This window comes from Ambystoma mexicanum, chromosome 7p, assembly GCF_040938575.1.
Source record: "Ambystoma mexicanum isolate Mex_15411 chromosome 7p, UKY_AmexF1_1, whole genome shotgun sequence".
In the NCBI taxonomy this organism is placed as follows: domain Eukaryota; kingdom Metazoa; phylum Chordata; class Amphibia; order Caudata; family Ambystomatidae; genus Ambystoma; species Ambystoma mexicanum.
In genome coordinates this window covers 232,747,919-232,773,435 of record NC_090939.1, presented here as the reverse complement: position 1 = coordinate 232,773,435, position 25,517 = coordinate 232,747,919, and the positions used below count along the sequence as shown (strand labels likewise).

At 47.3% G+C, this 25,517-nt stretch overlaps 1 protein-coding gene across 2 annotated transcripts in view; it reads right to left on the bottom strand.

Moving 5' to 3' along the window:
* Positions 1 to 25,517, bottom strand: part of SETD4 (SET domain containing 4) — a 390,795-nt gene that overhangs the window by 100,849 nt on the left and 264,429 nt on the right. For both annotated transcript variants that reach the window (XM_069636124.1, XM_069636125.1), the window contains exon 9: positions 1,381 to 1,461. In XM_069636124.1, coding sequence (XP_069492225.1) covers positions 1,381 to 1,461 — 81 coding nt within the window. The remainder of the gene's footprint in view (positions 1 to 1,380; positions 1,462 to 25,517) is intronic.

The window sequence follows — 25,517 nt, the reverse complement described above, 5'->3', positions numbered from 1 at the left end:
AAGAGGCATGAGAGAGAGGAGGAGGAGGCTGGGGACAGGAGTAGAAGAAGCAAAATCAGAAGGCAGGAAAGGAGACAGCAGAGGGTGGTAGGAAAGAGACAGGTGTAAAAAAGAGGCAGCAGAAGGAGGAAGTCCACAGAGGAAGACCTCAGGAGGTTGTGGGAGGCAGTCCTCCAGAGACTGAGGAGGTAGCCCTCATAAGGTGTAGGAAAACCCCAGCAGGTGGATAACAGCAGGTGGTGGCCAGTCAAGGATCAGGAGGTGGTTGGACAAAAACACCAGGAGGAGGTTGGGGACCAAAATAAAGCATTAAGTGCTATAGAGGTAGTACCGAGCAAGAATGATAAAAAGGGCTCACTTGGTCCAAGGCAACGGCTAGGAGTGATGTCACAATCAGAACGGGTTAAACCTACAGTGGGAGAAGAAAGAGCAATCGGTGTGGCACTGAGGAGGAAGAAGACCAGAGGGGCAATAGAGAGGCTGTGCAGAGGGGAGAAGTCGGGACTCAAGCACAGAAAAGTGATAGGGCCGTCAAACTCGTCTGTGAAAACAGACAGGTCACCCCAGTTGGCTCTGTCTGCAAGTGGAAGAGAAGCTACAGCTGTAACTAAAGCTTGTGCTGGAGAACCAGCAATGTCTACAGGACCCGCAGGAAGGATCAGAGGTGGTCTTCTCCCACAAGCCAAAGGAGACATGCAGGAGGACTTGTGGGGAAAGAACCAAAATTACTGAGTGGCGGATAGGTGTAGTGAAATCTTGTGAGTTTTAGAGCGAGACCCTTGAACTAGTGGAACTGTTGTCAAACACTACACAATTGTTGCTTGAATTTTTGACCTCAAAGCGGAGTGATTTTTTGTTCAATAAATATCAGTTTTCAACTAGTTCAGTGGTCTTCAAAATGTTTCATTCCAAGCCCCCCCATCGAGTACAAATATTGCTTCTGGGGCCCCAACAACTAGGTTTTTGCCCCCATAAAGGGCCCAAAGGATGTCCAAGAGGGGTTGGGGGGCAGGACCTTTACAATATAGGCAGATTATCTACTGCCTATAGTTTCTATTAAAAGGAGTCATCCTAATCCTTGTTTTATATTAAAAAATGTCATCTAAATCGCTTTTTTAAGAGTGTGGGGGCTCCCCTGGGCCTCTTTTGGGTCCCTCTAGGGGGTCCCAGCCCCCCAGTTTGCAGACCACTGATCTAGCTGTTTGCGGACCCCACTGGTCTATATGACAATCCAATGATATAACAGATTTGACAAATCAACCAAGCTGACACGTTGTGCCTCGCCAAGTGCGTAACTGAAACACCCCTCTATAACAGCTTTACAGTATTCCAAGGCATTACAAGATAAACCAAGTTTCCAAAAAATAACATGAAACATACAATTCTTCGGCTTCAAGGCATAGCAACTTGAGAGCCACTAGGAGCTTCCAGGATGGACCGTCAATTCCAAAAGTAAGGTTTCTGAAAAATAAAAATGAAGAAAGTTGAATTGATGCCACAAACTGGCAGAAAAAGCAGGCAAACAGCAGCAGTGTTCAGTATTGAAAATATTCTATTGTGTAGACATTTTATATTTTTAACTTTACTTAGAATATATCTAATTACCCTTCGCGCACTCTAAACAAGTTAAATATTTGCCTTCTAAAAGCGTATTACAGAAATATCAACCAGTTGAAATCCGTTAAAAGGGACATTTTCCCTGTTTCCGAATCAATCTCCACAGCCCATGAAAGTGGGATTCTACACATGCATGCCCGGTAATAATATTTTTTTTATTTATATTGGGCTTTCGCAAAAGCACTGTACATAGAACATTTGATGAATACAATTATTTTTCAACCAATGTTAAACATGTATCGACCTCTGAAGGATGAAAGGCTCAGTTGGCCTTGCCGGGGAGTCAAACCTGTGACCTGGAGAACACATACATATCTCTGCATCAAGTGCTTAACCCGCCCAGCTATCCTACCAGCGCTCCAGTAATTGGGCCTATGACAAGAGGAACGAGAATTCCATCGTTTGCTTGGGAAATACCTCATGAAATTGAGGAAACTCCTCTCAGTGAACAGGGGGTGAAACATCTCATCTGACCCATTCATTTTTACCTAGGCCAGCTGAAGATTAGCAGGGGCCATTTCAGAATGAGGTTTGCCCCCTTTCCTTTGCCTGCTTTAAACAACAAAATTGCATTATACAGTGTAGTTTAAGGTTTTCAAATGCAAAAGGACAGGGAAAAAACAGTATGTACGTTTTGAGACCACAGGAGGTTTCAGTTTTGTAGATACGGAAAACATATCCGATCGCACTATCAACATAGTACAAAGAACGTGAAGGACTACAATTGTGAGATCAAGCTGTGTGGTCATGTTATGGTGATTAGTAACGTGCACTGCTGCCATTTCCATGGTCTCCAGGTGTTCACACAGATCTGAAATGGAAGAGACGGTGGTGTGGGGAAAAGGGAAGGTGTTGTGCTTAACTGGAGGTGCACGTAGAACCAGAAGCAATTGGCATCTACTAGGTGGATAGTGATTTGTACACCAGATGCATTTTGTTTGACTTTAACTGTCTGGGGAGGATCATGATGCTTTGGACAGTGGAAAGGGTTGAAGGTGATTCAAGAGGTGTAGGGTGTATAGATTAAAAGGGAAAACATGTTTCCTAATGTAAATTTCAGTGAGTGAGTTGCCTGGTTTTATCATTGAGGTTACATAACATGAGCCACATCTTAAACTTCATTAGCATCTTGGAATGCTGGCCAATCAAGATGCTCAGAACGCAGGCTGACTTCTGGTATTAACTGCGTTCCGAGCAGCCTCAGTGCTGCTGGCCAGGCCAACCTTCCCTTCTCCAATCCTCCCTCTCTCCCCCCTCACCTCTTAGGCTATGTAGTTCCTACATGGGTGCTGACAGTGTTTATTTTTTCCACACAGTGAAGCTCTGTAGTCCCCCAACTCTGCTTCCTTGTCATCAACATAGAAATTGAACTTGAAAACTACAGCGCTGTGCAGCACTGCAAGGCAGGTTTAAAAAAAAAAAAAAAAAAATCGAACACCATCAGCATCCACATAGGAAACTACACAGATGCTAATGGCCATAATGAAGAGGAACCCTGGCCTGTACCTGGTGGTAACGTCAGGGGGCCCTCGTTAAAAACCCTTGCTTCACTCGGGCCTAATAACTCAGGCCGTGGACCGTTAGCACCTAGTACTGCGGCCTGGTTCTGCGTCATCATGGCCATATTATGTGATAACATCCCAGATAAAGAAATAGAGGGAGCAGCTGAGACGCCTCAGATTATCAAGAGACAGGTATATTGCCCTCTGCACAGCAGAACAAGGCAGCCAGCAGGGGAGCGGAAAGCCTACAGGACCACTGAAGAAAAGCTACTACGATGGCTTTGTCAGTGTTACATGGGTCCCACCCCCAGAGGTTTGGGGGTCCATTTCAACTGACAGGGCGCCACTGCCCTTATGCAGGCAAGGATTATTATACAAGTCATTCAAACGTGTTTCAGGGCACAACCGAGTAGCTTTGTGCCAGAGCTATACCCTGGAATATCAGTTAGTGGATATTTATAGGGGACAATAAGTAGACGACATTCAGCAGCACTTTATTCCAATGTGCATGTGGTCTTCATCATCCCTCATTAAGTGGTGGCCAGTCTCCCCTGCTCTTTGGTGGGCACCTGGGATAGTGGGTGCGGATTCTCAAAGGTTACCGTTGCTGTTCCCTGGCGCTCTTAACCTCCCTTTGGCCCCCGTTATTGCACCCAAAAGCCTAGTGGGCAAGCAGGGTCTGTGAGAGCGTCTACTCCCACTTCTAAAGAACGCTTGATGCTCTTCCACCTGCACGTCTTTCATAATACGACATTTGTAACAGGATGCAGCGTTTGCATGGGAAACCCCCACACAAACAATGCGCCCGTATAGGAATTCTGCTGGAGCAAACAACGTTATAGGAGGAGTTGCAATGTCTCCCCAGCAATATCAAAGTCTGCATTAAATGCACAAATCAGTGCAAACAAAGGATTACACTACTTTGCGCACACAGCATACTTTACGAAATCTTCTTTTAAAGCCAATGAAAACTCTTTGACAGGAACCACCATATATAGGTTTGTAGCCCATTACATTTGGTGAATATCAGGAATAGGGGCCAGCTGCCCCTCTATGAATGGAAATGAAAGGAGCACTGAAAAGCATTTTCTAAAATATCATAACCATGCATTTAAATAGCTTTCTAGTACCAAGAAATGTCAACAAGTGATTTAGCATTTAATATGCATTTTTATTTTGTGATGTGTGAATAAATGAAAGTATATAATTCACACACACAAAAAAACATTATTTGCACGGGGTGAGGAGCTTGGTGTCGGGACAGCCAGGTCCCCTGCGCAACACGTCGTCTATGTTCAAGGTTAAGCCTGCAGCCTGGCACATGGTTTTGTCAGGGAACCAGACTACGGTTCCCAGGAATTGAGGAGAAATGGGTGGGTTGACAAAACCTAGTTGGTTGGTGGCGCTGGCAAGAGGGTTGGTACCCCTGTGTTGTTACTAGGTATTACACAATTCAGTCCAGAGTTTTTGTATGTGCATGAATATTTATTGTTTCAAGTGCAGCATGACACCTGGAGTACAATGTACCAGGTTGGTGAACCGTAACAGTAGGAAAAACAGCCGACGAGCGTTTCAAACAAAGTCTTTCTCAAGGCTGTGTGTGGTGGGGGTTGGTGAGTGGTGGGAGAGAGTGGTTCAGTGACATGTTACATATGGTGAAATCATCAAATAAAATCATATTGCAATCCAAACATGGTATAACATAGTAGTGACATGTTCATGATGGAAAAGGGAATTACATATTCATATAATGTGGACCATGGTAAGAAAGGAATACAGTGGCATGATTAGCACATGGAGATACGTGGTGGGTGGGGTGGTTAGTGCAGATCGGTACAGTAATTATATAATAGGTGACATCATCAATGATACAGTAGGTAGATGTTGCGACAAAACAAAATAGAAGGTCCGTTTAGACAGTGAGTACCAAGGAGAATGGACAGAAGGAAAAGTGGAGAAAAGTTTGGGGAAAAATTGTTTAAAAGAAAGAGTTAGAGGGATGCTGGTGAAGCTGAAAATCACTGAAGTAGGTCAGAGTGCAAAAGCTAAGGAAGCTGTGCTTACCATTGGAGTTTGAGTGGGGGCTCCCATTAGAACAAGGATAGAAAGACCCTGAGTAGGGTGCTGGTTCGATGCTGGATAGCAGATTCTGGAGGAAGAGACAAAAAATGTCACCGGAGAATTGTAGCTGGTGGAATGGGCAAGGGACAGTCCGAGTCGCGTTGAAGGAGTGCTGAGGTGGGGTGCCGGTAGCAGCCAGAAAGTGCTGGTGAGCCCGTGGCCGGGCTCTGGCAGATGTGGGTCGGTGATACAAGGTGTGAGAAGAGGGAGACCCCTTGAGCCTCAGTCCATCGTTCATGGCACCAACTCCAAAAGTGAATGACCACTGGCTCAACAGAACTAAACCAATGGGTTTTTTTTAAATGTGGAACCTGCTCCATGTGCAAGCATGCCGGAAACACCAAAACCATGGCCTTCAGTGAGACTGACACACACGACATCCACCATTTATTAACTGTAAATCGGAATATGTCATATATGCTATAATATGTGTGTGTGGTCGTAAATACATTGGAAGCACCAAGAGGGAACTCAGGATCAGAATTCGAGAACATCTGAGCACCCTACATTCCCAAGTACCCACTGGCCCTACACTGGCAAGAAGAACACCAGTGGGCACGCAAGGAGGAAATTGCCTTTGTGGGACTGGAAACAATACCAGCAGATGCAAGAGGAGGAGACAGGGAACTCCAGCAGGAAGAGCAGCTGCGGCACCGGAGAAGAAGAGGAGCACACTGAGCAACGGTAACCTTGAAGGAGAGAGGTACAGAGACGGCCCGGAAGGTGGGGGACAAGGGCACAGCATGCTGTAAGCAAACTGAAAGTGGCGACCGCCACACCAATAAACCACTAGAAAGTGAGGAACATCAAATAAATATATAAAAATTAAAAAGGAAAGGCACGCATACAAGTACGGAGAAAAAAGCAACCGACACAGAACGTGGCGAGCCCACACCAATAAACCACTAGAAAGCGAGGACCATCACAAAAATAATACAATAAACAAAAAGGAAAGACACACACGCAGATACAAAGAAGAAAGCGTGTGTCACAGAACGTGGTGAGCCCACACCACTAAACCACTAGAAAGCGAGGATCACTGGGTGAAAGAGTCGAGCGGCACACCAGCACTCGACCTGGGAAACAAAAACAAATAAAGGGGCAAAGGACCATCCACAGACACACAAGCCCACTAGAAAGCAAGGATCACCCACACAAAGAGCAAGTGGCATGCAACACAGCCCACTGAGTGAGTGGCGCACAACTAAGCCCGCTACTGAAACCATCACAGAAAGGAACCCAACAGCAGAAGATTCTGACACGCCACAATATCACAATCAGGAGGCGCCACAGTCGATGGAGCCACACCGACCCCCGCAGGAATTACACACACAAACCCAGTGTCATTCCCGCATCAGCCTAATCCATTCACGCTTGAGCCACAGAGATGGCTGGAATGGATGGATGAATTTGAAGAGTTCATGAGAGCTGTGGGCAATCAGGACGCCCCCAACAAGCTGGACATCTTCACAAACCTCGTCAGAAAGGGCATCAAGAGCGTCATCAAAACCATCCCTGCTCAAGAGACAACTACCTGCCCGCTACTCATCACTGCAATCAACAGCCACCTAGTGGTGCTACCAAATAGAGACTACGGAAGAAACACATTTAATCAATGCACCCAGGCACCCCATGAAACAATTGGACAGTTCATCCTACGCCTGCAAAGATAAATAACATACTGCGACTTCGCAAATTTTAATGACGACAAAGCCATCCGGCAAAGAGTAATAGAAGGATGTCTGTCTTCCCAATTCTGGAAGCACACACTAAAGAAGCCCCTTCCCTGCAAGAGATAGCGGAACTGGCAAGGGTTTATGAGCGCGTCGATGTTCAAGCTGCCAACATCGAAAGCCCAAAGAAACTGGATACCATAGTGGCAATCGCCAACAACCCACAAGGGCAGACCTGCCAGTTCGGCTCCCCATCCCGACAAGACTCCTGGAACCAGACACGTCGAACCCAACCAGAGAGACAGTGCTACTGATGCAGGTTTGAGTTTCCCCACAAAGGACAATACCCGGCAATCGGCCAGATGTGTATGAGGTGCGGCCAGCAAAACCATTTCCAGAGCATGTGTCAAGAAAGAACACCACAACTGCAAGCCTACAGGCCTCCGACCCAGATGCCACCGAACAGACGATATGAACCACCAAGGCCACCAAACACGCGACCATACCCCGAGAGGGACAATGCCGGAAGCAACATTACCAGGAGCATCAGGCGCCCCGGATTCATCAGAGCAGTGGAAAACCTGTAAATGGAGCCGGCAAGTGAAACATACAACAACCTGGAACAATTCTACCAAGGGCAGCCTATCCCCGAGGAAGACCCGAAAAGGGAATTCAATGCCCGAGACCCATACTGGAACCCTCCTGTGGAAGAGCAACCGCCAGGAACGGAGCAGTATCTGGAATATGACCGGTGCAGTAGAGAATACGTCCGGCTCATATCCGACTCATCTGATTACAGCGCAGCGCACTGAGTGACCGTCCGTCTAGGAGGGACCGACACACCATTTCTGATTGACACAGGTGCAACGGTCAACGTAATGAACCAGAGAACCTATGAAGTGCTCATCAAGACATTTCCCCTACGGCCATCTCAAGCTCACATCCTTCAGTGGGGCGCCACCCTACCCCTGACATCCAAAGGTCAGTTCCTGTGTGAGTTATTGCATAGAAGAAGAAGAGTGCCAACAATGATTCACGTCATCCACAGCCCAGTACCAGAGAGATGCCTCTTGAGCTACAAGACAGCCATCGCGCTACACCTAATAGACCTCTGCTATGACCAGTCAGAGGCGATTCAAGGATTCCAACCAAACGCTCAAGCCATATCCCAGAAGGTGCTTGACCTAGAGACACTGAGAATCACATTTCCAAACTTGTTCAAGGGCGTTGGTATGTTAACACAGTGATCAAACTACACATTGACCCCTCGGTACAACCCATACGGCAACACCATAGAAGGATTGGGTTCCACCTACAAGCCAAGGTAACGCATGAGTTACAACTACTACTTGACAATGACATTATTGAGAGAGCAGAAAGGCCCACCCCATGGGTGTCCCCACTAGTGGTCATCCCCAAGGCGGACAGACGCCTTCGCCTCTGTGTCGACATGAGAATACCCAACACGGCCATCCAACGGGAGAGACACCCAGGACCAAACATCGAGGACATGCTGGTGAGACTCAACCTGGCCACCCGGTTCTCGAAGCTGGACCTAAACCAGGGCTACCACCAGCTAGTCATCGACCATGAGTTAAGACCAATAACAACCTTTACGACACATGAAGGCCGATTCCGCTATAAGAGGCTGAACTTTGGAATCTCATCAGCGGCCGAAATATTCCAAGAAACCATTTGCAGACTGATAAGCCCAGTGACTAACGCTTTCAACTATAGCGACAACATCTTAGTGTTCGGAATAACACAGGACCAACATGATGAGGCACTGAAGGAGGTATGCCACATCCTCCAGGAAGCCGGTCTCACACTCAACGCCCTTAAATGTGAAGTCAACAAGCAAAGTCTGTGTTTTTTTGCCCACATCTTCTCAGACCAAGGCATCAGAGTGGACCCTGACAAGATCAGCGCCATTGTCAACCTAACAAGCCCGAAAGATGTGTCCGACCTGCGCTCGTTCCTAGGCATGGCAGGGTATTGCGTATGATACCTTCCCCACTACGCGACACTCACCAGCCCCTGAGGACAACTGCTAAAGAAGGACCAACCATTCATCTGGGAGGAACAGTGGCAACAAGCTTTTGGCACGATTAAACAAGAACTAGTGACCAACCGCCAGCTAGGGTACTTCAACCCACAGTGGGACACAGAAATAACTGTGGATGCCAGCCCTGTAGACCTAGGGGCCATACTAGCCCAGACCAACCCGCAAAAGAACACGGAAACACACATAGTCGCGTACGCCAGTCGGGCGCTGAATCCCATCGAGCAAGCCTACTCTCAAGCGGAACGCAAGAGCCTGGCGGCGGTCTGGGCATGCGAGAAATTCCAACACTTCATCATCGGGAGAACCTTTGTACTGATTACCGACCACCAGGCCCTGCTATCCATATTTGGGAACCCCAAGATAAAGATGCCGCCGTGCATCGAACGCTGGGGCATCTGCCTCCAGGAATATGACCACACCATCGTCCACAAGCCTGGAGGCAAGGCCAATCCAGCCGACTACCTATCGAGATACCCGGACAAGCCCTCAGACTCCGCTATGCAGGGCGAGGCAGAAGAATACATCGCCTACCTGTCCCTGAATGCCCTTCCCCCAGCCATCACAATGAGACAATTCGTGGAACGGAGCCAAGCCGACCCCACGATAAGAGCAGCCGTCCAACTCACAAACACCAACAGGTGGCGGCGGGTGGCCACGGAACACTTTGAGCCGGGGGGGAGAGGGGAGAGCAGACATTGAAAACCAATAACGGCTCACCCTTCCAAGGACAGGAGTTCAGGAAGTTCGCAGTGCATCTAGGATTCCACCATCATAGAATCACACCGCTGTGGCCCACATCAAGCGGATGCGCCAAAAAGCCGTGAGTGACCAAACCTCCATGCCTCAAGCCATTTCCAAATGCTGGTGAGCTATCGACACACACCTAATGAAGCGACATGCCGGACCCCAGCAGATCTGATGATCAAATACAAACCGCAAACCAGATTACCACAGCTGGAAGACTACACCCCTACAGAAGACGCAGAAATAAGAACATGAGAGGCCGAGAAAAGGAAGAAAGTCAAAGAGTTAGTTGACCAAAAACAGAGAGCCAGAGAACCCCAAATCCCCGTAGGCGAGATCGTGCTAGTGAGACATGCCCAGAATCGGAAGACTGACTCCCGATACCGACCGGAGCCCCTAGTGGTGACAGGAATCAAGGGGCCAATGATCACCGCCATGGGAGACCAAGGGGAAATAACAAGGAACGCCTCATTCTTTCGCAAGATGTTTCAAGAGGACCCAAAAGATGACACGGCCCTCGCATAGGAAGGGCCCAGGACCCAAGAAGCACCCGCTGAACCACCCAAAGACCCCCCGCCACAGGCACCAAACGATGAGACAGGCAATCTGCCCGGTAGACGCCAACGAATATCAAGGAAGCCCACCCGCCTCATTGAAGAAATGTAGGCATTGAACTTTCATGATAAGCAAGGGGTGGGGGCGTTACAGTGGCAAAGGACACCAGCCCCTTTTAGGGGAAAGCGAAAGGACAAACGGGAAAGGGAGGGGCGGGAGGAAGGGGAAGGAAACCAGTATGTACCAGAACAAAGTAGGAGTAAGACGTATTCAGTGTCCGTGCCCAATTGTGAGAGTGGGCCCAGTAGCGACACAACACTGGGTCTCACGAGTAAGAACAACCCGCTTTCTCCTTCTACCAAATTGTGCAATATAGAAAGATACAGGATGCAGCATTAATGTGCCAGTGCCCCATCATTATATAGTTTGCCAAACCACAGCACGCCACATTCCTGTCACTCAGGATTGCAAATACTAGACTGCTGATCAATCTTAGTATCATAGTGCAATGAAACAGGCTTTCATTCGGTCTGCTGGTTTCTATGTTGTCACGGAAAAAGAAGATGTCAGCAAGCCTCTGGCATTGCAAAGCGGGACTGCAGATTGTTAACATGCCATGAGCAGGAAGAGAAAGATGAGTTACGCCGACTTTGCTCGTCTCCCCACTGCCATTCTAACAAAGCAGAAGGCAGGTATAGCAGAGTCAATCTGATGGACGACTTCACTCCTTCATCCCCCAACCCCCTGACTGCCTGCTCGTACCAGTCCATTGCAGTAGGAACAGAGAAGGTGAGGCCGGGACAGCACAGCGACAATCCACTCTTCTAAATTGCCATATCCTACTAAAGGCCAGGGCACAGAAGAATTGCCTTCCCGCACTGCAGTCATTTAGAAGTGCTGTATGTGGGCAGAGTTGGGTGGGGGGAAGGCAAGCATCTGGGGAATGGGCAGTACCTAGGCATACTCCATGGGAATGAGGCAAGCAGCTGAGCAGGTGATCATAATCATTGGAAATGGTACATGTACTTGAGCACTTGACGCCAATACCTGGCAGTGCAGCGAGACCCTTGATGATGGAACAGGTTGTCAGGAATGGAATAGCAATTCTTTGCACTGGCACATGTATCTGATCACTTGATGAACATCCTTGGTAATGGGCCACATTTTGGGGGCTCTGGTGGCAATCTTTTGGCAAAGCAGCTTGTCTCCTTTGGCCAATCCGTCCACCCCACAGCCCCTCTTGTCATGGGACTTGGGAGGTGGCCTAAGCAGGAAAACAAGTTGGTTCTTTGACAATGCTCGTTTTAGAATTCTGCCTTCGTCGTTCTGCTTCGCAGGAAACCCCTTTATATTCCTTTTCGTGGAAGTACTTTATATTACAGCAGATTTTACAACTATCACAACCACTAAAAAACCAAAGTCAACATAAAATATGAAGATAATATTCTCTCATGGTGCAAATCCAACCTTTTTTCTATACTATTATTTCATATACACACACGAAGCTAAAATTCACATAGCAGAACAGTTTGACAAACTGTAAGAAAGACAACTTGTACAGAATTACGTAATAAACAACCATCAAAAGACCAATAATTTCACAGCAGTGGAAGCACACATTTTCAATGAAACGTCTAGTGAGTAACGTCTGCAGAAATAGTGCAGAGAATCAGCCCAGATTTTTTTCAAAATCCATTCGCCAGCCTCCACTTGCTCCGGGGCCCCTTTTTAACTGCTGTGATAAAGACTACTGCTCTGCAGGAGTACATGGATGAATCGTGGGTCAATCTGCTTATTCAGCCCAACACTGCTTCTAACCCAGCACTGATCCCAAACAAAGGTAAACTGGCACAGCCTGACAGGCATACCTGCTTTGACCTTTACAGTAGCACAGGCCAATTCCAGGCTATACTCCTCAGATGGAGTGTGCACCCATACAGAAACAATCCAGGCAACAAAAGGACTATCGTACCAAAATAAAAATGTCCAACCGAGATTCTACTAAAATAGGGTCCTTAATTAAACTAACAAGAACCTTACTGAAAATCCTGGAGTGAAAATATAAGGGTGTGATTGACCATGCTGGGGTTTTCTAAACCTTAATTAACAGTTTCTGCTGCAGCATGAGACCAAGAACTAGGCCATGTTCCCAATGCCTAATTAAGTATCAATGCTTACAGTATATAAATGTATGGTACTCACAATTGCACTTATTACCTTTCTGTGATTGATCTGTTTCGTACTTGCTTATTTTGTTCTTTGACACGTACTTGGACACACTTGAATATTTATAGTGATGTTTGATATGACGGCATGGAAGTCTAAAACAGTTTGCATTAGTGATGAGCTCTTATCATAATAGGTGTGATAACAGGTCAGATCAACAAATGAATTGTTCCAGGTACAATTCTCACTTAATATTCAGGATACAGATTAAATCAACAACGTTAATTGTTCAAGCTATTGAAACGAATCAATGCCAAAAGGTGTTTCAAGTTAAAAACAACTCTTCCTCTGAACAATTTCATCCTAGTTTACAAAAAAAGCTATGCTTCTAGGTGCTTTTCTACAGTTGAGACCGTCAAGTCGTGCTATCTCAATGTTGAGACGATTTGAAGATGGGCCTCCTGTCGTTGAGACAGGTTGAGTGGGCGGCTTCTAACAGGTCGATTAGGCAATAGAATAGGGGTGAGACGATGCTTCCCTTGGGTCGAGCTGTCCTTCAAGACAGGTGAGTTAAAGGCCACCAGCTGATTAAGTAGGCATTCGAGTCAGGTCCAGACAATGCTCCTGTTGGATCAAGTCGGTGGTCAAAACGCAGCAAGTGGGGTTCTTCCAGAATCCAACCAGCAACTGAGTTGAGATGGTCCGATACGTTTTAATGAGTTGAGTTGGCCTTGAGATGGTTTGAAAGTAGGCAAGCCGTTCAAAGTACTTGGCGTGCCAAACGCAGTACCACAGGTACTGTAGCGGCTCAAAGTGAGTTGGGCAGGATCAAGCTGGTTCAAACATGCTTTGAGGTGGCAAACAAGCTTTGGCTGCTTTTTGGACTTTGTAGCAGCAGGATGCACGGGTCCAGAATCTCAGGGGCAAGGTGAGTACGTATTTCTGCCCTTCCTTTGCAGGAAGCTTTGTAAAGATCTCGTGCAGGGCTATGTCATCCTCCAGTGGATAGGTCCTCAGCACCATTGTCTCTTTGGCAGTAGGACATGTCCATCCAGCTGATCAATCCAAATAGGTTAAGGGGATGAAAGGATGAAGACATTTCCTCTTCCTGGAGGTCTTGGTCTTCACCTCTCTGGCAAAGGACTGTGGAGTAGACTGTAGCACCAAACAGGTTACAGTGAATTATTTTAGAAAGTGTACCAAAAACCCTCTTCTATGGGCAAAATGCTACAGTGGATTGGTCCAGAGTAAGCCAGTTGTTGTTAAGGGTTGAATTCAAGCTGCTGTAACAAATGTCCTTTGCTTTCTGAGGTCATAGCCAAAATACTTTCTTTGCAGGAAGCGGGGAGGGCATCAGGAAGTTTGGGAGCACTAGCAAAGTCTTACACAGGAAAAGCCCTATATCTACTGAAGCGCTCCCCTCGACTATTCTAACCACATTCCCTTCCTCTTTCTGCCTACATCAAAAGGACTTGATAATCTGCACCATGGTGAGAGGTGGCAATTCTAATGGCAGGACTGCCTTTCAAGTACCAATATTCTGCTAAACCCCCAGATAATGTTCCTGTTCCCCGGAGGCTGTGACAAGCCTTCTTAGGGGGATGAAAGGGAGGCTTTCTGTGTGGGTTATTGTGGGTACAGCCAGCTCAAAAGCTTAATACACACCGGGCACCGACTTGAACGACTCACTGTTTCCCCAACTCACAATACAAAATTACATTAAATGCCTATAGCTGAATAATTGTGTAATCTCAGTAGCCACCATGTCTTCATTTTGTTTTTACTAACTGCCAGCAGACTGCTTGTAAATAATAAGATATTTTGAACCAGTGGTGCATACAGTTAAAAAGCCATCTCTGTTTATTGGAAGTTTAGGTTCCAGCAATGCCCTGTTGCAGCTGGTGGGGATGTCAGGAGACGATAAATGGGAGCACTATGCATTTTGGCATGGAGGAAAGCATTTTATTGCTAAAAATAAAAAAGAAACTCGGGCTATTCCCCCTCACAGATGGCATTCCAAAACATGTCTCCATCCAGAAATGGTTCAGCAACACCCTTCTGAGGGCGTAGTTCACACTCCAGGCAATAATATTCACTGAGGCCATCTGCTTTGTATTGTTGCGATCCAGGCTTTGGCGCTAAGTCCATATGTGATCTTGGTAAAGATATGGAACAACACTTTGTATTCTTCGCAGCTGTGGTCCAGTTTCTTTCCCCTTCATCAGCTGCCTGATAATGTAGGCAGTAGGCTGCAATGGGTCGATCCACACCTTCTGAGTTTAGCTGTGCTAAAACTGTTCCAATTCTAGATTTGCAGGATTCTGTCAGACGTACAAGTGCCTGTTCATAGTCTGGCATCTCTAGAACTTGTGCATGCCCTCTTTAAGGTACTGAAAAGCTTGGTAGACAGAGGTCCAATTGACTTTCTCTGGTTTCTGTAGGTATACAGATATTAAGTAGGGTACCCTGCTGTCAGAGATTATTTCTCAGGGGAGCCCCAGCTGACAGAATATTTCTATTCTCGTCCATAACCGTTGGATTACAGGAGATGAAATGATGGGGGGGCTTGATTGCCTCACCTGACTCACCAGAATCGAAGCAAATCTGGAAAGAGATCTTGGTTTCCTTTATTTGTACATCCACCTGGTGCTAGAAAAAATTATCTGACAAACTGTAAGATGTCCCAGTCACTTCCAAATGACCGGCCAGAGGTATTTCAAGAGCCAAGTCTAGGAGGAACCTTCTGGTCACTGGACACAACTAATCTCTGGTGATACCAGGCCTCAGAATTCATGGACTCACTGTGTCGAACAAATCAGGGCTCTCACCTGAGTTGGCTCCTCAGCTTGCTTAAGCAGACCCACCAGAGTGCGGCAGTCCCTCTGTAACTGGCCCATGTCAGCCTTACTGGGGCCTCCGATGACGACGACTCAGTTCTTGTAGGCCCTTGAGGTCTGAATTTACCGGCCCATCCATCTCTCGTTACTCACCCCAGTAGGCAACCCTGATATCACTGAATCCTGTTGTAGGCACTTCAGAGGCTATTGGGCCCCCTTGCACAGGTGTAGGCACATCAGAGGGCTTGGGATGTGGGTGAGGTGCTATCAGGGTGACTGGCCTCTTGCACCCTCTGGCAGAAACAACACCTTAGGGTCTAGGGCCTGAAGCGTTTCTTCTCTTTCTGATTCCAGAGCTTAAGCTCTAGTGACTGCTGCAACAATGTATATATCAAAAAGGTAATTGCCTAACAGATACCCTACTGGAATGGAGACTTAGGCCCTCATAACAAGTTAGGAGGTCAATCTGCTGATTTGCTGCCAAAATCTTTTACCATTATTGACACTTGATCCTGTGACATTACTGCAGGATTACGAGTGGTGGTAACACAATTACTGCTACTTTTACCGCATCCCACGAACCACTGAACTTGTAAGGAGGCCTGGTGAATGCTACGCAGCATATGGAGGTTTTACCCCTCCAACGTAGTTCTATCGTTTCCAAGTGGCTTTGGTTGAGGCCGTCAAACCCTTGCATGTGGTGATCCGGGCTGTCTATGTACTGTCCTGGTTGCACCGATTGTTGCCCAATAGATGTGACACTAGCAGCCGTGTCATGCAAGGTGGGAAGCCTTTCCCAATTTATGAATACATGATCCAAATATATATGAGTATCTGTGGGAACTGGCCCTCCCAGTACCAGGGATCTAAATTAAGATTAGATAAGCAGGAGCTAAAAGCAGCTCCTGGGTAGCCGGCATTTACCAGTGAGCCGGAGCTACTACTAGGGAGCCAGGGGCTAGTGCATAGAAATCCCCAAAATATAACTTCAACTTAAGACGCCAATTTAACATTTTGCTTATTTATCATGACCCCTTATGCTTTAAGTGTGATACAGATATGTCCAAATGCTTATTTATAGATTGTCCAAAATGCTCAGAGTTATATTCACATATGCATGTTTGTTTGGCATCACTTGGCCTGAGGAGACAAAAGAAGTTCCGGGTAGCTATTTATGCCAAGCTAACCAGGCTCGTCAAGGCAGCAAGCAAGAGCCAAATAGCTCGGAGCTCCCCTCCATTTCGAACCCTGCAGTACCATCACCCCTTCGAGTTAAAAGGGAAAATTCTGCCACTCCCTGGTCTCGTGGGAGTTCATCCGCTAGGATGCTTACACTTGGCATTCTCCATGAGACCAGTGCTCACTATGGACTGCATCTCCTTTCCTATGTGTCAGAACCCCATAGAGAATACATCCAGAGGGTGCTGGTGCTCCAGTGTTCGAGGAACCATCACTAATCTTTTCTAATTTACTGACAAGCCATTTGTCTGGAATTCCCCCTTACTTTTTTGGGAGCCTTTCTTGGAAGAAGGATAATCTGTGCCCTCACCCTACTCGTGCATTAGAAACCTTTTCTTCTGCTTTGCATGTGCTTGCTTGAGTCTTTTTCTGGGCGCACAAACTTTCTGTGATAGTCTAGTCCACTACTTGCTGGTGTAACTCATTTCTTAGGATATGCTCACGTGCAATCAAATTAAACATTCATTTAAACGCGGCAGACATGTTAACTCAGTCAAACACCCACTCAGATACTTAGAGGTCAGGTGTGTAAACAGCTTAAAGGTTTGTCCGCCCCTATTGATGAGTGCTCTAAAACTCTGAAGGTGGGGTCTTGCAAAACTTCTTGAGGATGGTGGACTTAATTTTGGTGTAAATGGGCCTTTCTTGAGGAACCAATAGAATGATGATATCACTTCCTGCAGTCAGCAAGCAGCTCATCAGGGCTGCACCCCAGAATCCTTCCACCGCATCATAAAGCTGAAAGGCTAACTCAGGTGCGTCAAAACAGTCACAGGTGTCTTTCGCTGGCTCAAATTGCTGGACTAAATCCTTGGGGATCTGGCACCTAGGCTTCCCTTGAGTGCCACCCTGGAAATACCCCCCTTCCCCATCAGAAGTCTGTTTGAGGGCCTCAATTTGTTCCAGAAGCTTTAGCTTGCAAGTTCCACCATTACCCTATCCTTCTGCTCTTCATGGAACACCCTCCTTTCCTCTAGAGAGCTTTCTAGCAGCTAGCACCACCCTAGAGAGGCCACCCTGGACTTGGCTAAAACTCAGGACCTACCAGAAACCTAGTATCTAACTAAACCTCTAACTATGGGAAATCACATTACCCGTTCTTTGGGAAGAATGTGGGAACACATATCACCACAGCTGTCCCCATCGACTAGCACCCACCACTAGAATGGGTATCTGGCTTGAGTGGGGGGTGGGGCGCTCAGGATCACTACTTGCATCCTCAGTCTTTTCCAAAACCCTGGCTTCCTTAAAAGCGTAGAGGTTCTTTAGCATTTCAGGTTTGCAAACCTTATTACTGTCAGACAATTCTACCCAATCTGCATAGTCATATGGTGAGGTACCCCCTGATTGAACACCGCCCAGCACAACAATTTCACCCTGAAATTCTGGGACAAGAATCAGGCTGTTTTTTACCTGAATGTTCAGTTTGATTTAAAATAACAAATCAAACCTAAAAATGGTCCCCTAACTTTATGCTGAGGAAATCAATGACAATATTCTTTGCAAATAAGGCCACTTGCCTACAGAAAAGAAAACTAAACCTGCCTACAATGTACAAAGACATCAATTCATATAACTGAAACCTGATTAATTATTCTAAACAAATGCAATGAGCATTGACAGTATTGCCACTTGCCGGGTTCCGTACAGTCTAGAATTTTCATCAGAAAATGGCTATATATAAAGCACTTATTTCCTCTCACATCATCGACAAGGGTTTGCATCAGAGAAAAGCATACATTGCAATCATATATAACACTATCTTATTTTCAAAACAATCCTACTCTGAATGTAGTTTAAGGTGGATTTCTAGTATGGGCATATGACATACATTACTTACCATAATCATATTTCTGATGTTTGAATCTGCTTAGATATACATGCTATGCTTTGCATAGGCCGACATCTAGTGGTAGGTGCAGAGTATTGCATTACTTATTTTCAAAGTTCAAAAAGGCACATTAACTGGGCGTGTACGTAATGCTATCCCTAGTATGTCATGTGCTGCATCGAGGTCCCACAGATTGTTATGTTTCTAACATGGAGGTGCATCAAGTGTATGTGTCAGTACAGGAAAGTAATGACAAGTCTAAAATGTGTATATACCTTCAACTCCAAGAGGGGAGAAAGGGTGGGTGTATGTGAATCTAAGCAGATATAAGCATCAGAAATACGACTCCAGTAAGTAATTTATGTTTTCAGAGGCTTGTGGATCAGCTTAGAATCACAAGCTTTAAATAGACTAAGGTGTGGGTTGTTAGAAGATGCAGTGGCAAAAAGATGTCTTCACACCGCTTGTCCCACCTGTGAGTCTCCTCTTGGATGCGTATCTAAACAGTAGTGCTGGGTGAATGTGTGAATTGAACTCCAAGTACCTGCCTTGCAAATGGCATCTAAAGGTGCATTTGCAACGAATGCTAGAGTAGCTCCTGTGCCTCGAGTTGAGTGTGCTCTAGGAATCAAAGGTAACGTTTTCTTGGACGGAGAACAACATATTTGGATGCATTTGACAATCCATCTTGAAATAGCTGACAGAGACAGGATCCCCTTCTCTTCCCTTGGCTATGGAACCAAAAAACAGATCTTTTTTCCTCAGTGGTTTTGTTATATTCAGACAGTACATTACAGCTCTCCTAACGTCTAATGTACAGAGGCTTTTCTCTGCTGAATTATTTGGGTTTTGGAAGAGAGCTAGAAGTTCTATGGACTGGTTAACCTGGAACTTTGAGATGCATTTAGGAGAAAAGCATTGGTGTGTTCTTAGAACCACTTTGTCTTTATGAATAACAACAAATGGATCCTGAACTGAAAGGGCTTGCAGTTGACTGACCATTCCTATTGATGTAATGGCCACAAGAAACACAGTTTTGCAAGTGAGATGCTTAAGGCTGGTTTTATGCATTGGCTCAAAGGGGGGACCCATGAGTTTAGTAAGTACACCATTTAGGTCCCATCTGAGAGTTGAATTTGAAATTTGGGGGTGTAATCTTATAACCCCTTGCATAAATGCTTTAACCACTAGTGCCTTCCACCATGAAATCTTACTTTGAGAGGTGGTGTAGGCTGGGAGAGCTCTGCTAGATGAACTCTAGGGGATTTAAAGACTAATCCAGAGTCCAAAAGGAAAAGCAGATAGTGTACTATATGTGAAGGTGAGCAATCAACAGGGTTGATGCTACATGTTCTACACCATATGACAAAGCGTTTCCGCTTGTTGAAATAGCAGTGTCTTGTGTTGGGTTTACATGCATCCTTCAAAATGTCCATACATCTATGTGTCATGTTTAAATGTCCAAACTCTATGACTTCAGGAACCAAGCTTGCATGTTCAGTGTTTGAGGGCATGGATGGAGTGTTGTCCCTTGATGTTGGTATAGCATGTTGTAAGGGCACGGTAGTTTGACTGGTGTGCAAAGAGACATTTTGAGCAGGTGTGTAAACTGTGGCTGTTGTGCCCACATTGGTGCTATCGGGATAACAGTGTCTTTTTCCTGGTGCATCTTGTGGGTTATTTTGTTCAGAAGTAGTGTTGGGGAGCTCATCCACAGACTGTTCCCCTTCAACCCTGCTTAGGGATACCTGGATGTGTAGTCTTGGTATTGTGCGTTCTCTTGTGTTGCAAAGAAATCCATGTCTGGTTGCCCCATTGTGTGAAAATGTTGTGTAAAATATCGGTGTGTATTTGCCACTCATGCTCTGCGGGCTGCTGTAAACCTCTGCTAAAGTCGTCTTCAGAGAGTTGTATTCCCCTGGAATGTGTTGAGCTAGGAGAAGAACAAGTTACTTACCATATCTGGTAACTTTCTTTCGATGGGATGTTCCTCCGATGTATACCACATCTATGACAGGTAATGTCCACAGCTGTGCTGCTTCGGAAAATTTTCAGCAGAGGGCGTCCTGCATCAATGGCGTCGATCCGTTGTCCCTCGAGGGCCTCCGTCGAGGGTCGACGTCACTGGATGTTATATATAGGACACACGGCACCGTAGCCTCAGTTATAGTTTTTTCCCAGAACGTGTGGCACCAATCTCCTGCCAGTATGACTGCAGAAAGCCTTGCGGAAACGTAAGCTGCAATCGCATAGGAAATTCAGTAGAGGGGCAGGCTGGGAGGGCGATGTGGAATACGTCGGAGGAACATTCCATTGAAAGAACGTTACCAGATATGGAAAGTAACTTGTTCTTCGAGGGGATTGTGTCCTCCGACGTATTCCACATCTATGACAGACTCCCAAAGCAGTACCAACTTATTGAGGTGGGAAAAGAATTTACAATTTAGAATTTTAGAATGCCCAATCAAATGGCCGAATAGAGGACTGCCTTACGAAAGGCCAAATCTTGCCCATGGATGGAGTCCAAGGAATAGTGTCTCACAAAAGTATGGACAGAGGCCCATGTGGCTGCTTTGCAAATATTGCGAATAGGACCGCCCCTCTGCAGAGCAGTGGAGGCAGCCACACCCCTAGTAGAGTGTGCCCGTAAGCCTACTGGAGGGTCCTTTCCCGCCAAACGGTAACACTCAGATCGTCAAAATGATCCATCTAGACAAGGTCTGTTTCGTAACAGCCTGGCCCAAGCGCCTTCCAGCATAACCAACAAAGAGCTGATCGTCCACTATGACCCGGGACATCCGTGAGAGATAGAAACTAGAAGCTCTTCTAGGATCCAACCTATGGAGCCTCTCCTCTTCCTTACCAGGATGTGGAGGAGGATAAAACGCCGGAAGACTCACCTTCTGGCTCAAATGGAATTCCACATTCTAAGGACTTCGGTGTGCCAGGGTGACAGGTAGCAGACTCAGGCACAAAAAGATACAAAGACAAAAAAGAAGTAGAACTGCTACCATCAAATGGAATTCCGACGCAACCTTCGGAAGAAAAGAAGGCCGCACCCGCAGGACAACCCTGTCCTTATGGAACACAGTAAAGGGTGGCTTGGCGGAAAGTGCCTGCAACTCACTCACTCTGCGTGCGGAAGTAACTGCAACTAAAAATACAGTTTTAAAGGACAACAGTCTCAACGGACAACGGACAAGAATGTAAGGGCTCAAACGGAGCGCCCATTAGGAACTTTAAAACCAAATTCAAATACCATCCCGGCACCTGGAAAGGCGACGGTGGAAACACATTAGTTAGCCCTTTTAGAAACTGAGAAATCAAAGGGATCTTAAAAGAAGAACATTCCTCAGACGAGTGCTTAAATATGGACAGCGCCGCCAGATAACCCTTAATGGTACCCACTTGTAGGCCTTTCTGGGCCAAGGAAAGCAAAAAAGACAAAACCAAAGGAATGGAACATTGGAAAGGATCCACATTCTGTACCCTGCACCAGTCACAGAACTTTCTCCAACGGCAACGGTACAGGGATTTTGTTTCAGGCCTTCTGGCCGAAAGCAACACCTCCATCACGTCTTCGGGGAGGTCCCAATCTTTATGCCTCAACCTTTCAGATACCAAGCATGAAGGCTGAGAGACTTGACCTCTGGATGGAGAACCCAACCCCCCTCCTGTGAGAGCAGATCGTCTCGGCAGGGAAGATGGCGTGGAGGGCAGATGGACATGTCAAGAAGTTCCGGCTACCACGCTCTCCTGGCCCATGCCGGAGCAATGAGGATCATTCGGGATCCGAACCTCCGTAACCTCCGCAACACTTGCGGAATGACAGGCACTGGAGGATACGCATACAGCAGTGGGAAGGACCACTCCACTACGAACGCGTCCCCAAGGCTCTTCTCAGAGGAAATTCCCCCAAGCAGAATCTTTCGCACTTCCGGTTGACACTGGTGGCGAAGAGATCCACTTGTGGGGTTCCCCAAAGGGTGAATATCTCCAAAAGAACTTCCTGAGCCAGCTCCCACTCGTGAGAGACCGTGCTCTGCCTGCTCAGAGCGTCCGTCGCCGTGTTTTCGTCTCTGGCCAGATGAACTGCCGAGATCGACATTTCCTGCTGGATGGCCCAGAACCAGAGATGCATCGACTCCCTGCACAACGGGAGTGACCCTGCCCCAATTTTTTTGTTGAGGTAGTGCATGGCCACTGTATTGTCCGTCATAATCAGGACATTCTTCCCCCGCACAGATGGCAGAAAAGCCTTCAGGGCTAGCCTGACAGCCCTCAGCTCTAAAAGATTGATGTGGCATCTGGACTCTGACAGAGATCAACGTCCGCTGGCTTTCAACTTGTTGGCATGAGCCCCCCAACCTGTGAGGGATGCGTCAGTCAAGATCGTCACCTCCGGCCATGGCTGCCAAAATGGCGCTCCCTTCCTCAGATTGCCTTCGTCGGCCCACCATAGAAGATCCTGGGCGACTGAGGTCAGAATTTGAACGGGATTGGACATCCTGCCGGAGAACTGTGACCACTCCATCTTGAGAGAGCACTGCAGAGATCTCATCCGCAGCTTGGCCTCTGGCACCAGGAAAATGCAGGATGCCATGAGGCCGAGCAACCTCAAGAATTCGAACGCCGGGAGACTCTGGGCACGTTGAAACTTGTCCACCATCTGCAGAATGTGATGAGCCCTCATCTGAGGAGGCGAACACTGCCCCATGGATGTGTTGAGCACTGCTCCGATGTGCTCGAGCCACTGGGTAGGTGTCAATTGGGACTTCTTTAAATTGAGGGAGAAGCCCAGCTTGTGAAGGGAGTGGCAGGTGACGGACAGATGATCCAGGGCTTGCTCGGGAGAGCGCGCCCTGATCAACCAATCGTCCAGGTAGGGGTAGACGTGAATCCCCCCTTTCCTGAGATACGCTGTCACCACCACCATCAGCTTGGTGAAGACCCTCGGTCGGAGGTCAATCCGAACGGCAGGACCCGAAACTGAAAATGCGAGTCGCCAACCGCGAACCCCAGGTACTTCCTGTGCTTTGGATGACTCGGCACATGAAAGTAAGCATCCTTGAGGCTAGAGACACCAACCAATCCTGAAGTACAAGGGCCTGGAGGACTTGAGAAAGAGTTATCATCTTTAACTTGTCCTTCCTGAGGAGCTTGTTCAACCAACGCAAGTCCATGATGGATGTCAATCCCCCGTCTTTTTTCGGGATAAAAAAATAAGGGGAATACCATCCCTTGTTCCTCTCCGCTACAAGCACCAATTCTATGGCGCCTTTCTCCAGCAGGGACAAGATTTCCAGTGCAGGGAGCGGATCCGGACGCTTCAAAGAGAGCTTCCCCGGTGGATTGTCATGAGGCCTCTGCTGGAAGGGAAGACAGTAGCCGTGGGCTATGATCTCCAGAACCCACACATCTGAAGTAATGGCCCGCCATTCTCCAAGATGCTGCGCAAGTCTGCCCCCAACTGGCGAACAATGGGCCTCATGACTGAGCGGACGTGGCTGTGGAAGTGCCTGAGAGCAAAGAGGCAACTGCCAGAGCGGCTTTGGCACCCCGAGTACCTTGCTTTCCACCTCGGGTACTCCTACTGTGGCCCCTTTGACTGGCAGCTCCTCTCGATCTACCAAAGGAAGAGTAGTACCGAAAGGAACCTCCCCTCCACTGATGTCCCCTAGGATGAAAAGGCAGAGGTTGACGTACTGCAGCGCTCAAAGACTTCGCTGCAGCTTTGGAGATCTGCAACCTCTCAAGGCTCTCGTCAGCCTTGCTGCCAAACAGATGAACACCATCAAAGGGCATGTTCAGAAGACGGGATTGCACATCAGGAGCAAACCCCGACTTCCGCAACCACGCAAACCTGTGTATCACGGTGCTCACAGCCATGGACCGGCTGACACAGTCTGCCATGTCCAAACCCGACTGAACGGGCTCACACATGGCATCCTTGTCGTCTTGTACGAGGGCTAGAAAACCATCCCGTTCCTCCCCTTCGGGAATATGCTCAGCCGCCAAAGACGCACAGTTCCACAGAGTGTGTGTGAATCTTGCTAAAGCACAAGTGGAGTTGGCCGCCTTCAACGCCATACCCCGAGCCGAAAACACCTTCCTCGCCCAACCATCAAAGCGCTGATTGTCCCCATCAGGATGGATGGTAGGGTACGCAGCCTGCTTCGAGGAGGCCGTAGCCGCCTGCACCACCGAACTCTCCGCAGTAGGGTGTGTCGATAAGTATCAGGGGTCACCACTGGATGGGCGGTATTTTTTCGGAAGCGACTTATTAACTGCTGGTAGACTCTCCGGAACAGTCCAAGCCGCCGCAAAGCCCTGTGAAACGGCAACACCAGGTCAGTTGGTGGAGCTTGATCCAGGATGTCCGTCAAATAATCCTGAGCAAAGTCAACAGGTGGAGCAGACCACCACAAGTATTCTTTCACCCTTGACATGAGACGCCGATAGGAGGAATCCGCATGCGCCCCAGGCTCAGGTCGGCCAAACGCCACCTCCGGAGAGGTGTCAAGGCCACTAGCGTCATGCAATGACTGACAGAGTTCCTCCATCCGACTATGCCCAGACAAAAGATCATCAGGGACATCAGGAGGCACAACCGCTGCCTTGCCCATACAATATTGTAATTCATAACCTGAATAGCCAGCCATAGCACACACAAATTCCATACAATGTATTATTAATGTATTACGATCATTTGTCACGACATACACAAACTTCAGAGTCTATAAATGTAGACAGTTTACTGTGTCAGATACCTAATACACCTTGTAATTGAATTGCATTGAATGTTTACCTTAACTGCTCGCCCATATAAACTCTGCACTGCCGTTAATGTTGTTTAGCTGCTAGGTCTTAATTATCAATTACTATTTTGCACACGTATCTCGCTTACGCCACACCTTGTCTAATTGTAGGCCATCTGAACCTTTCTGCACTGCAAATGCTCCATGAGCACTAACCTCTACAATGTGCCTCTGCCCACTGTAATCCTAGGTTTAAGCTTGCACGAGCATTTTCGGTCTGTACCTAATTGGGAGGCCCGCTTCCAACATTCTGGCATTGCACTGTAACTGCTGCCTCTGCCCGATATTTGAAACAAGTGGGGAGGCGTCCTGCCACTTACTTTAGGCCCATTTACCTATATGGTAAAGG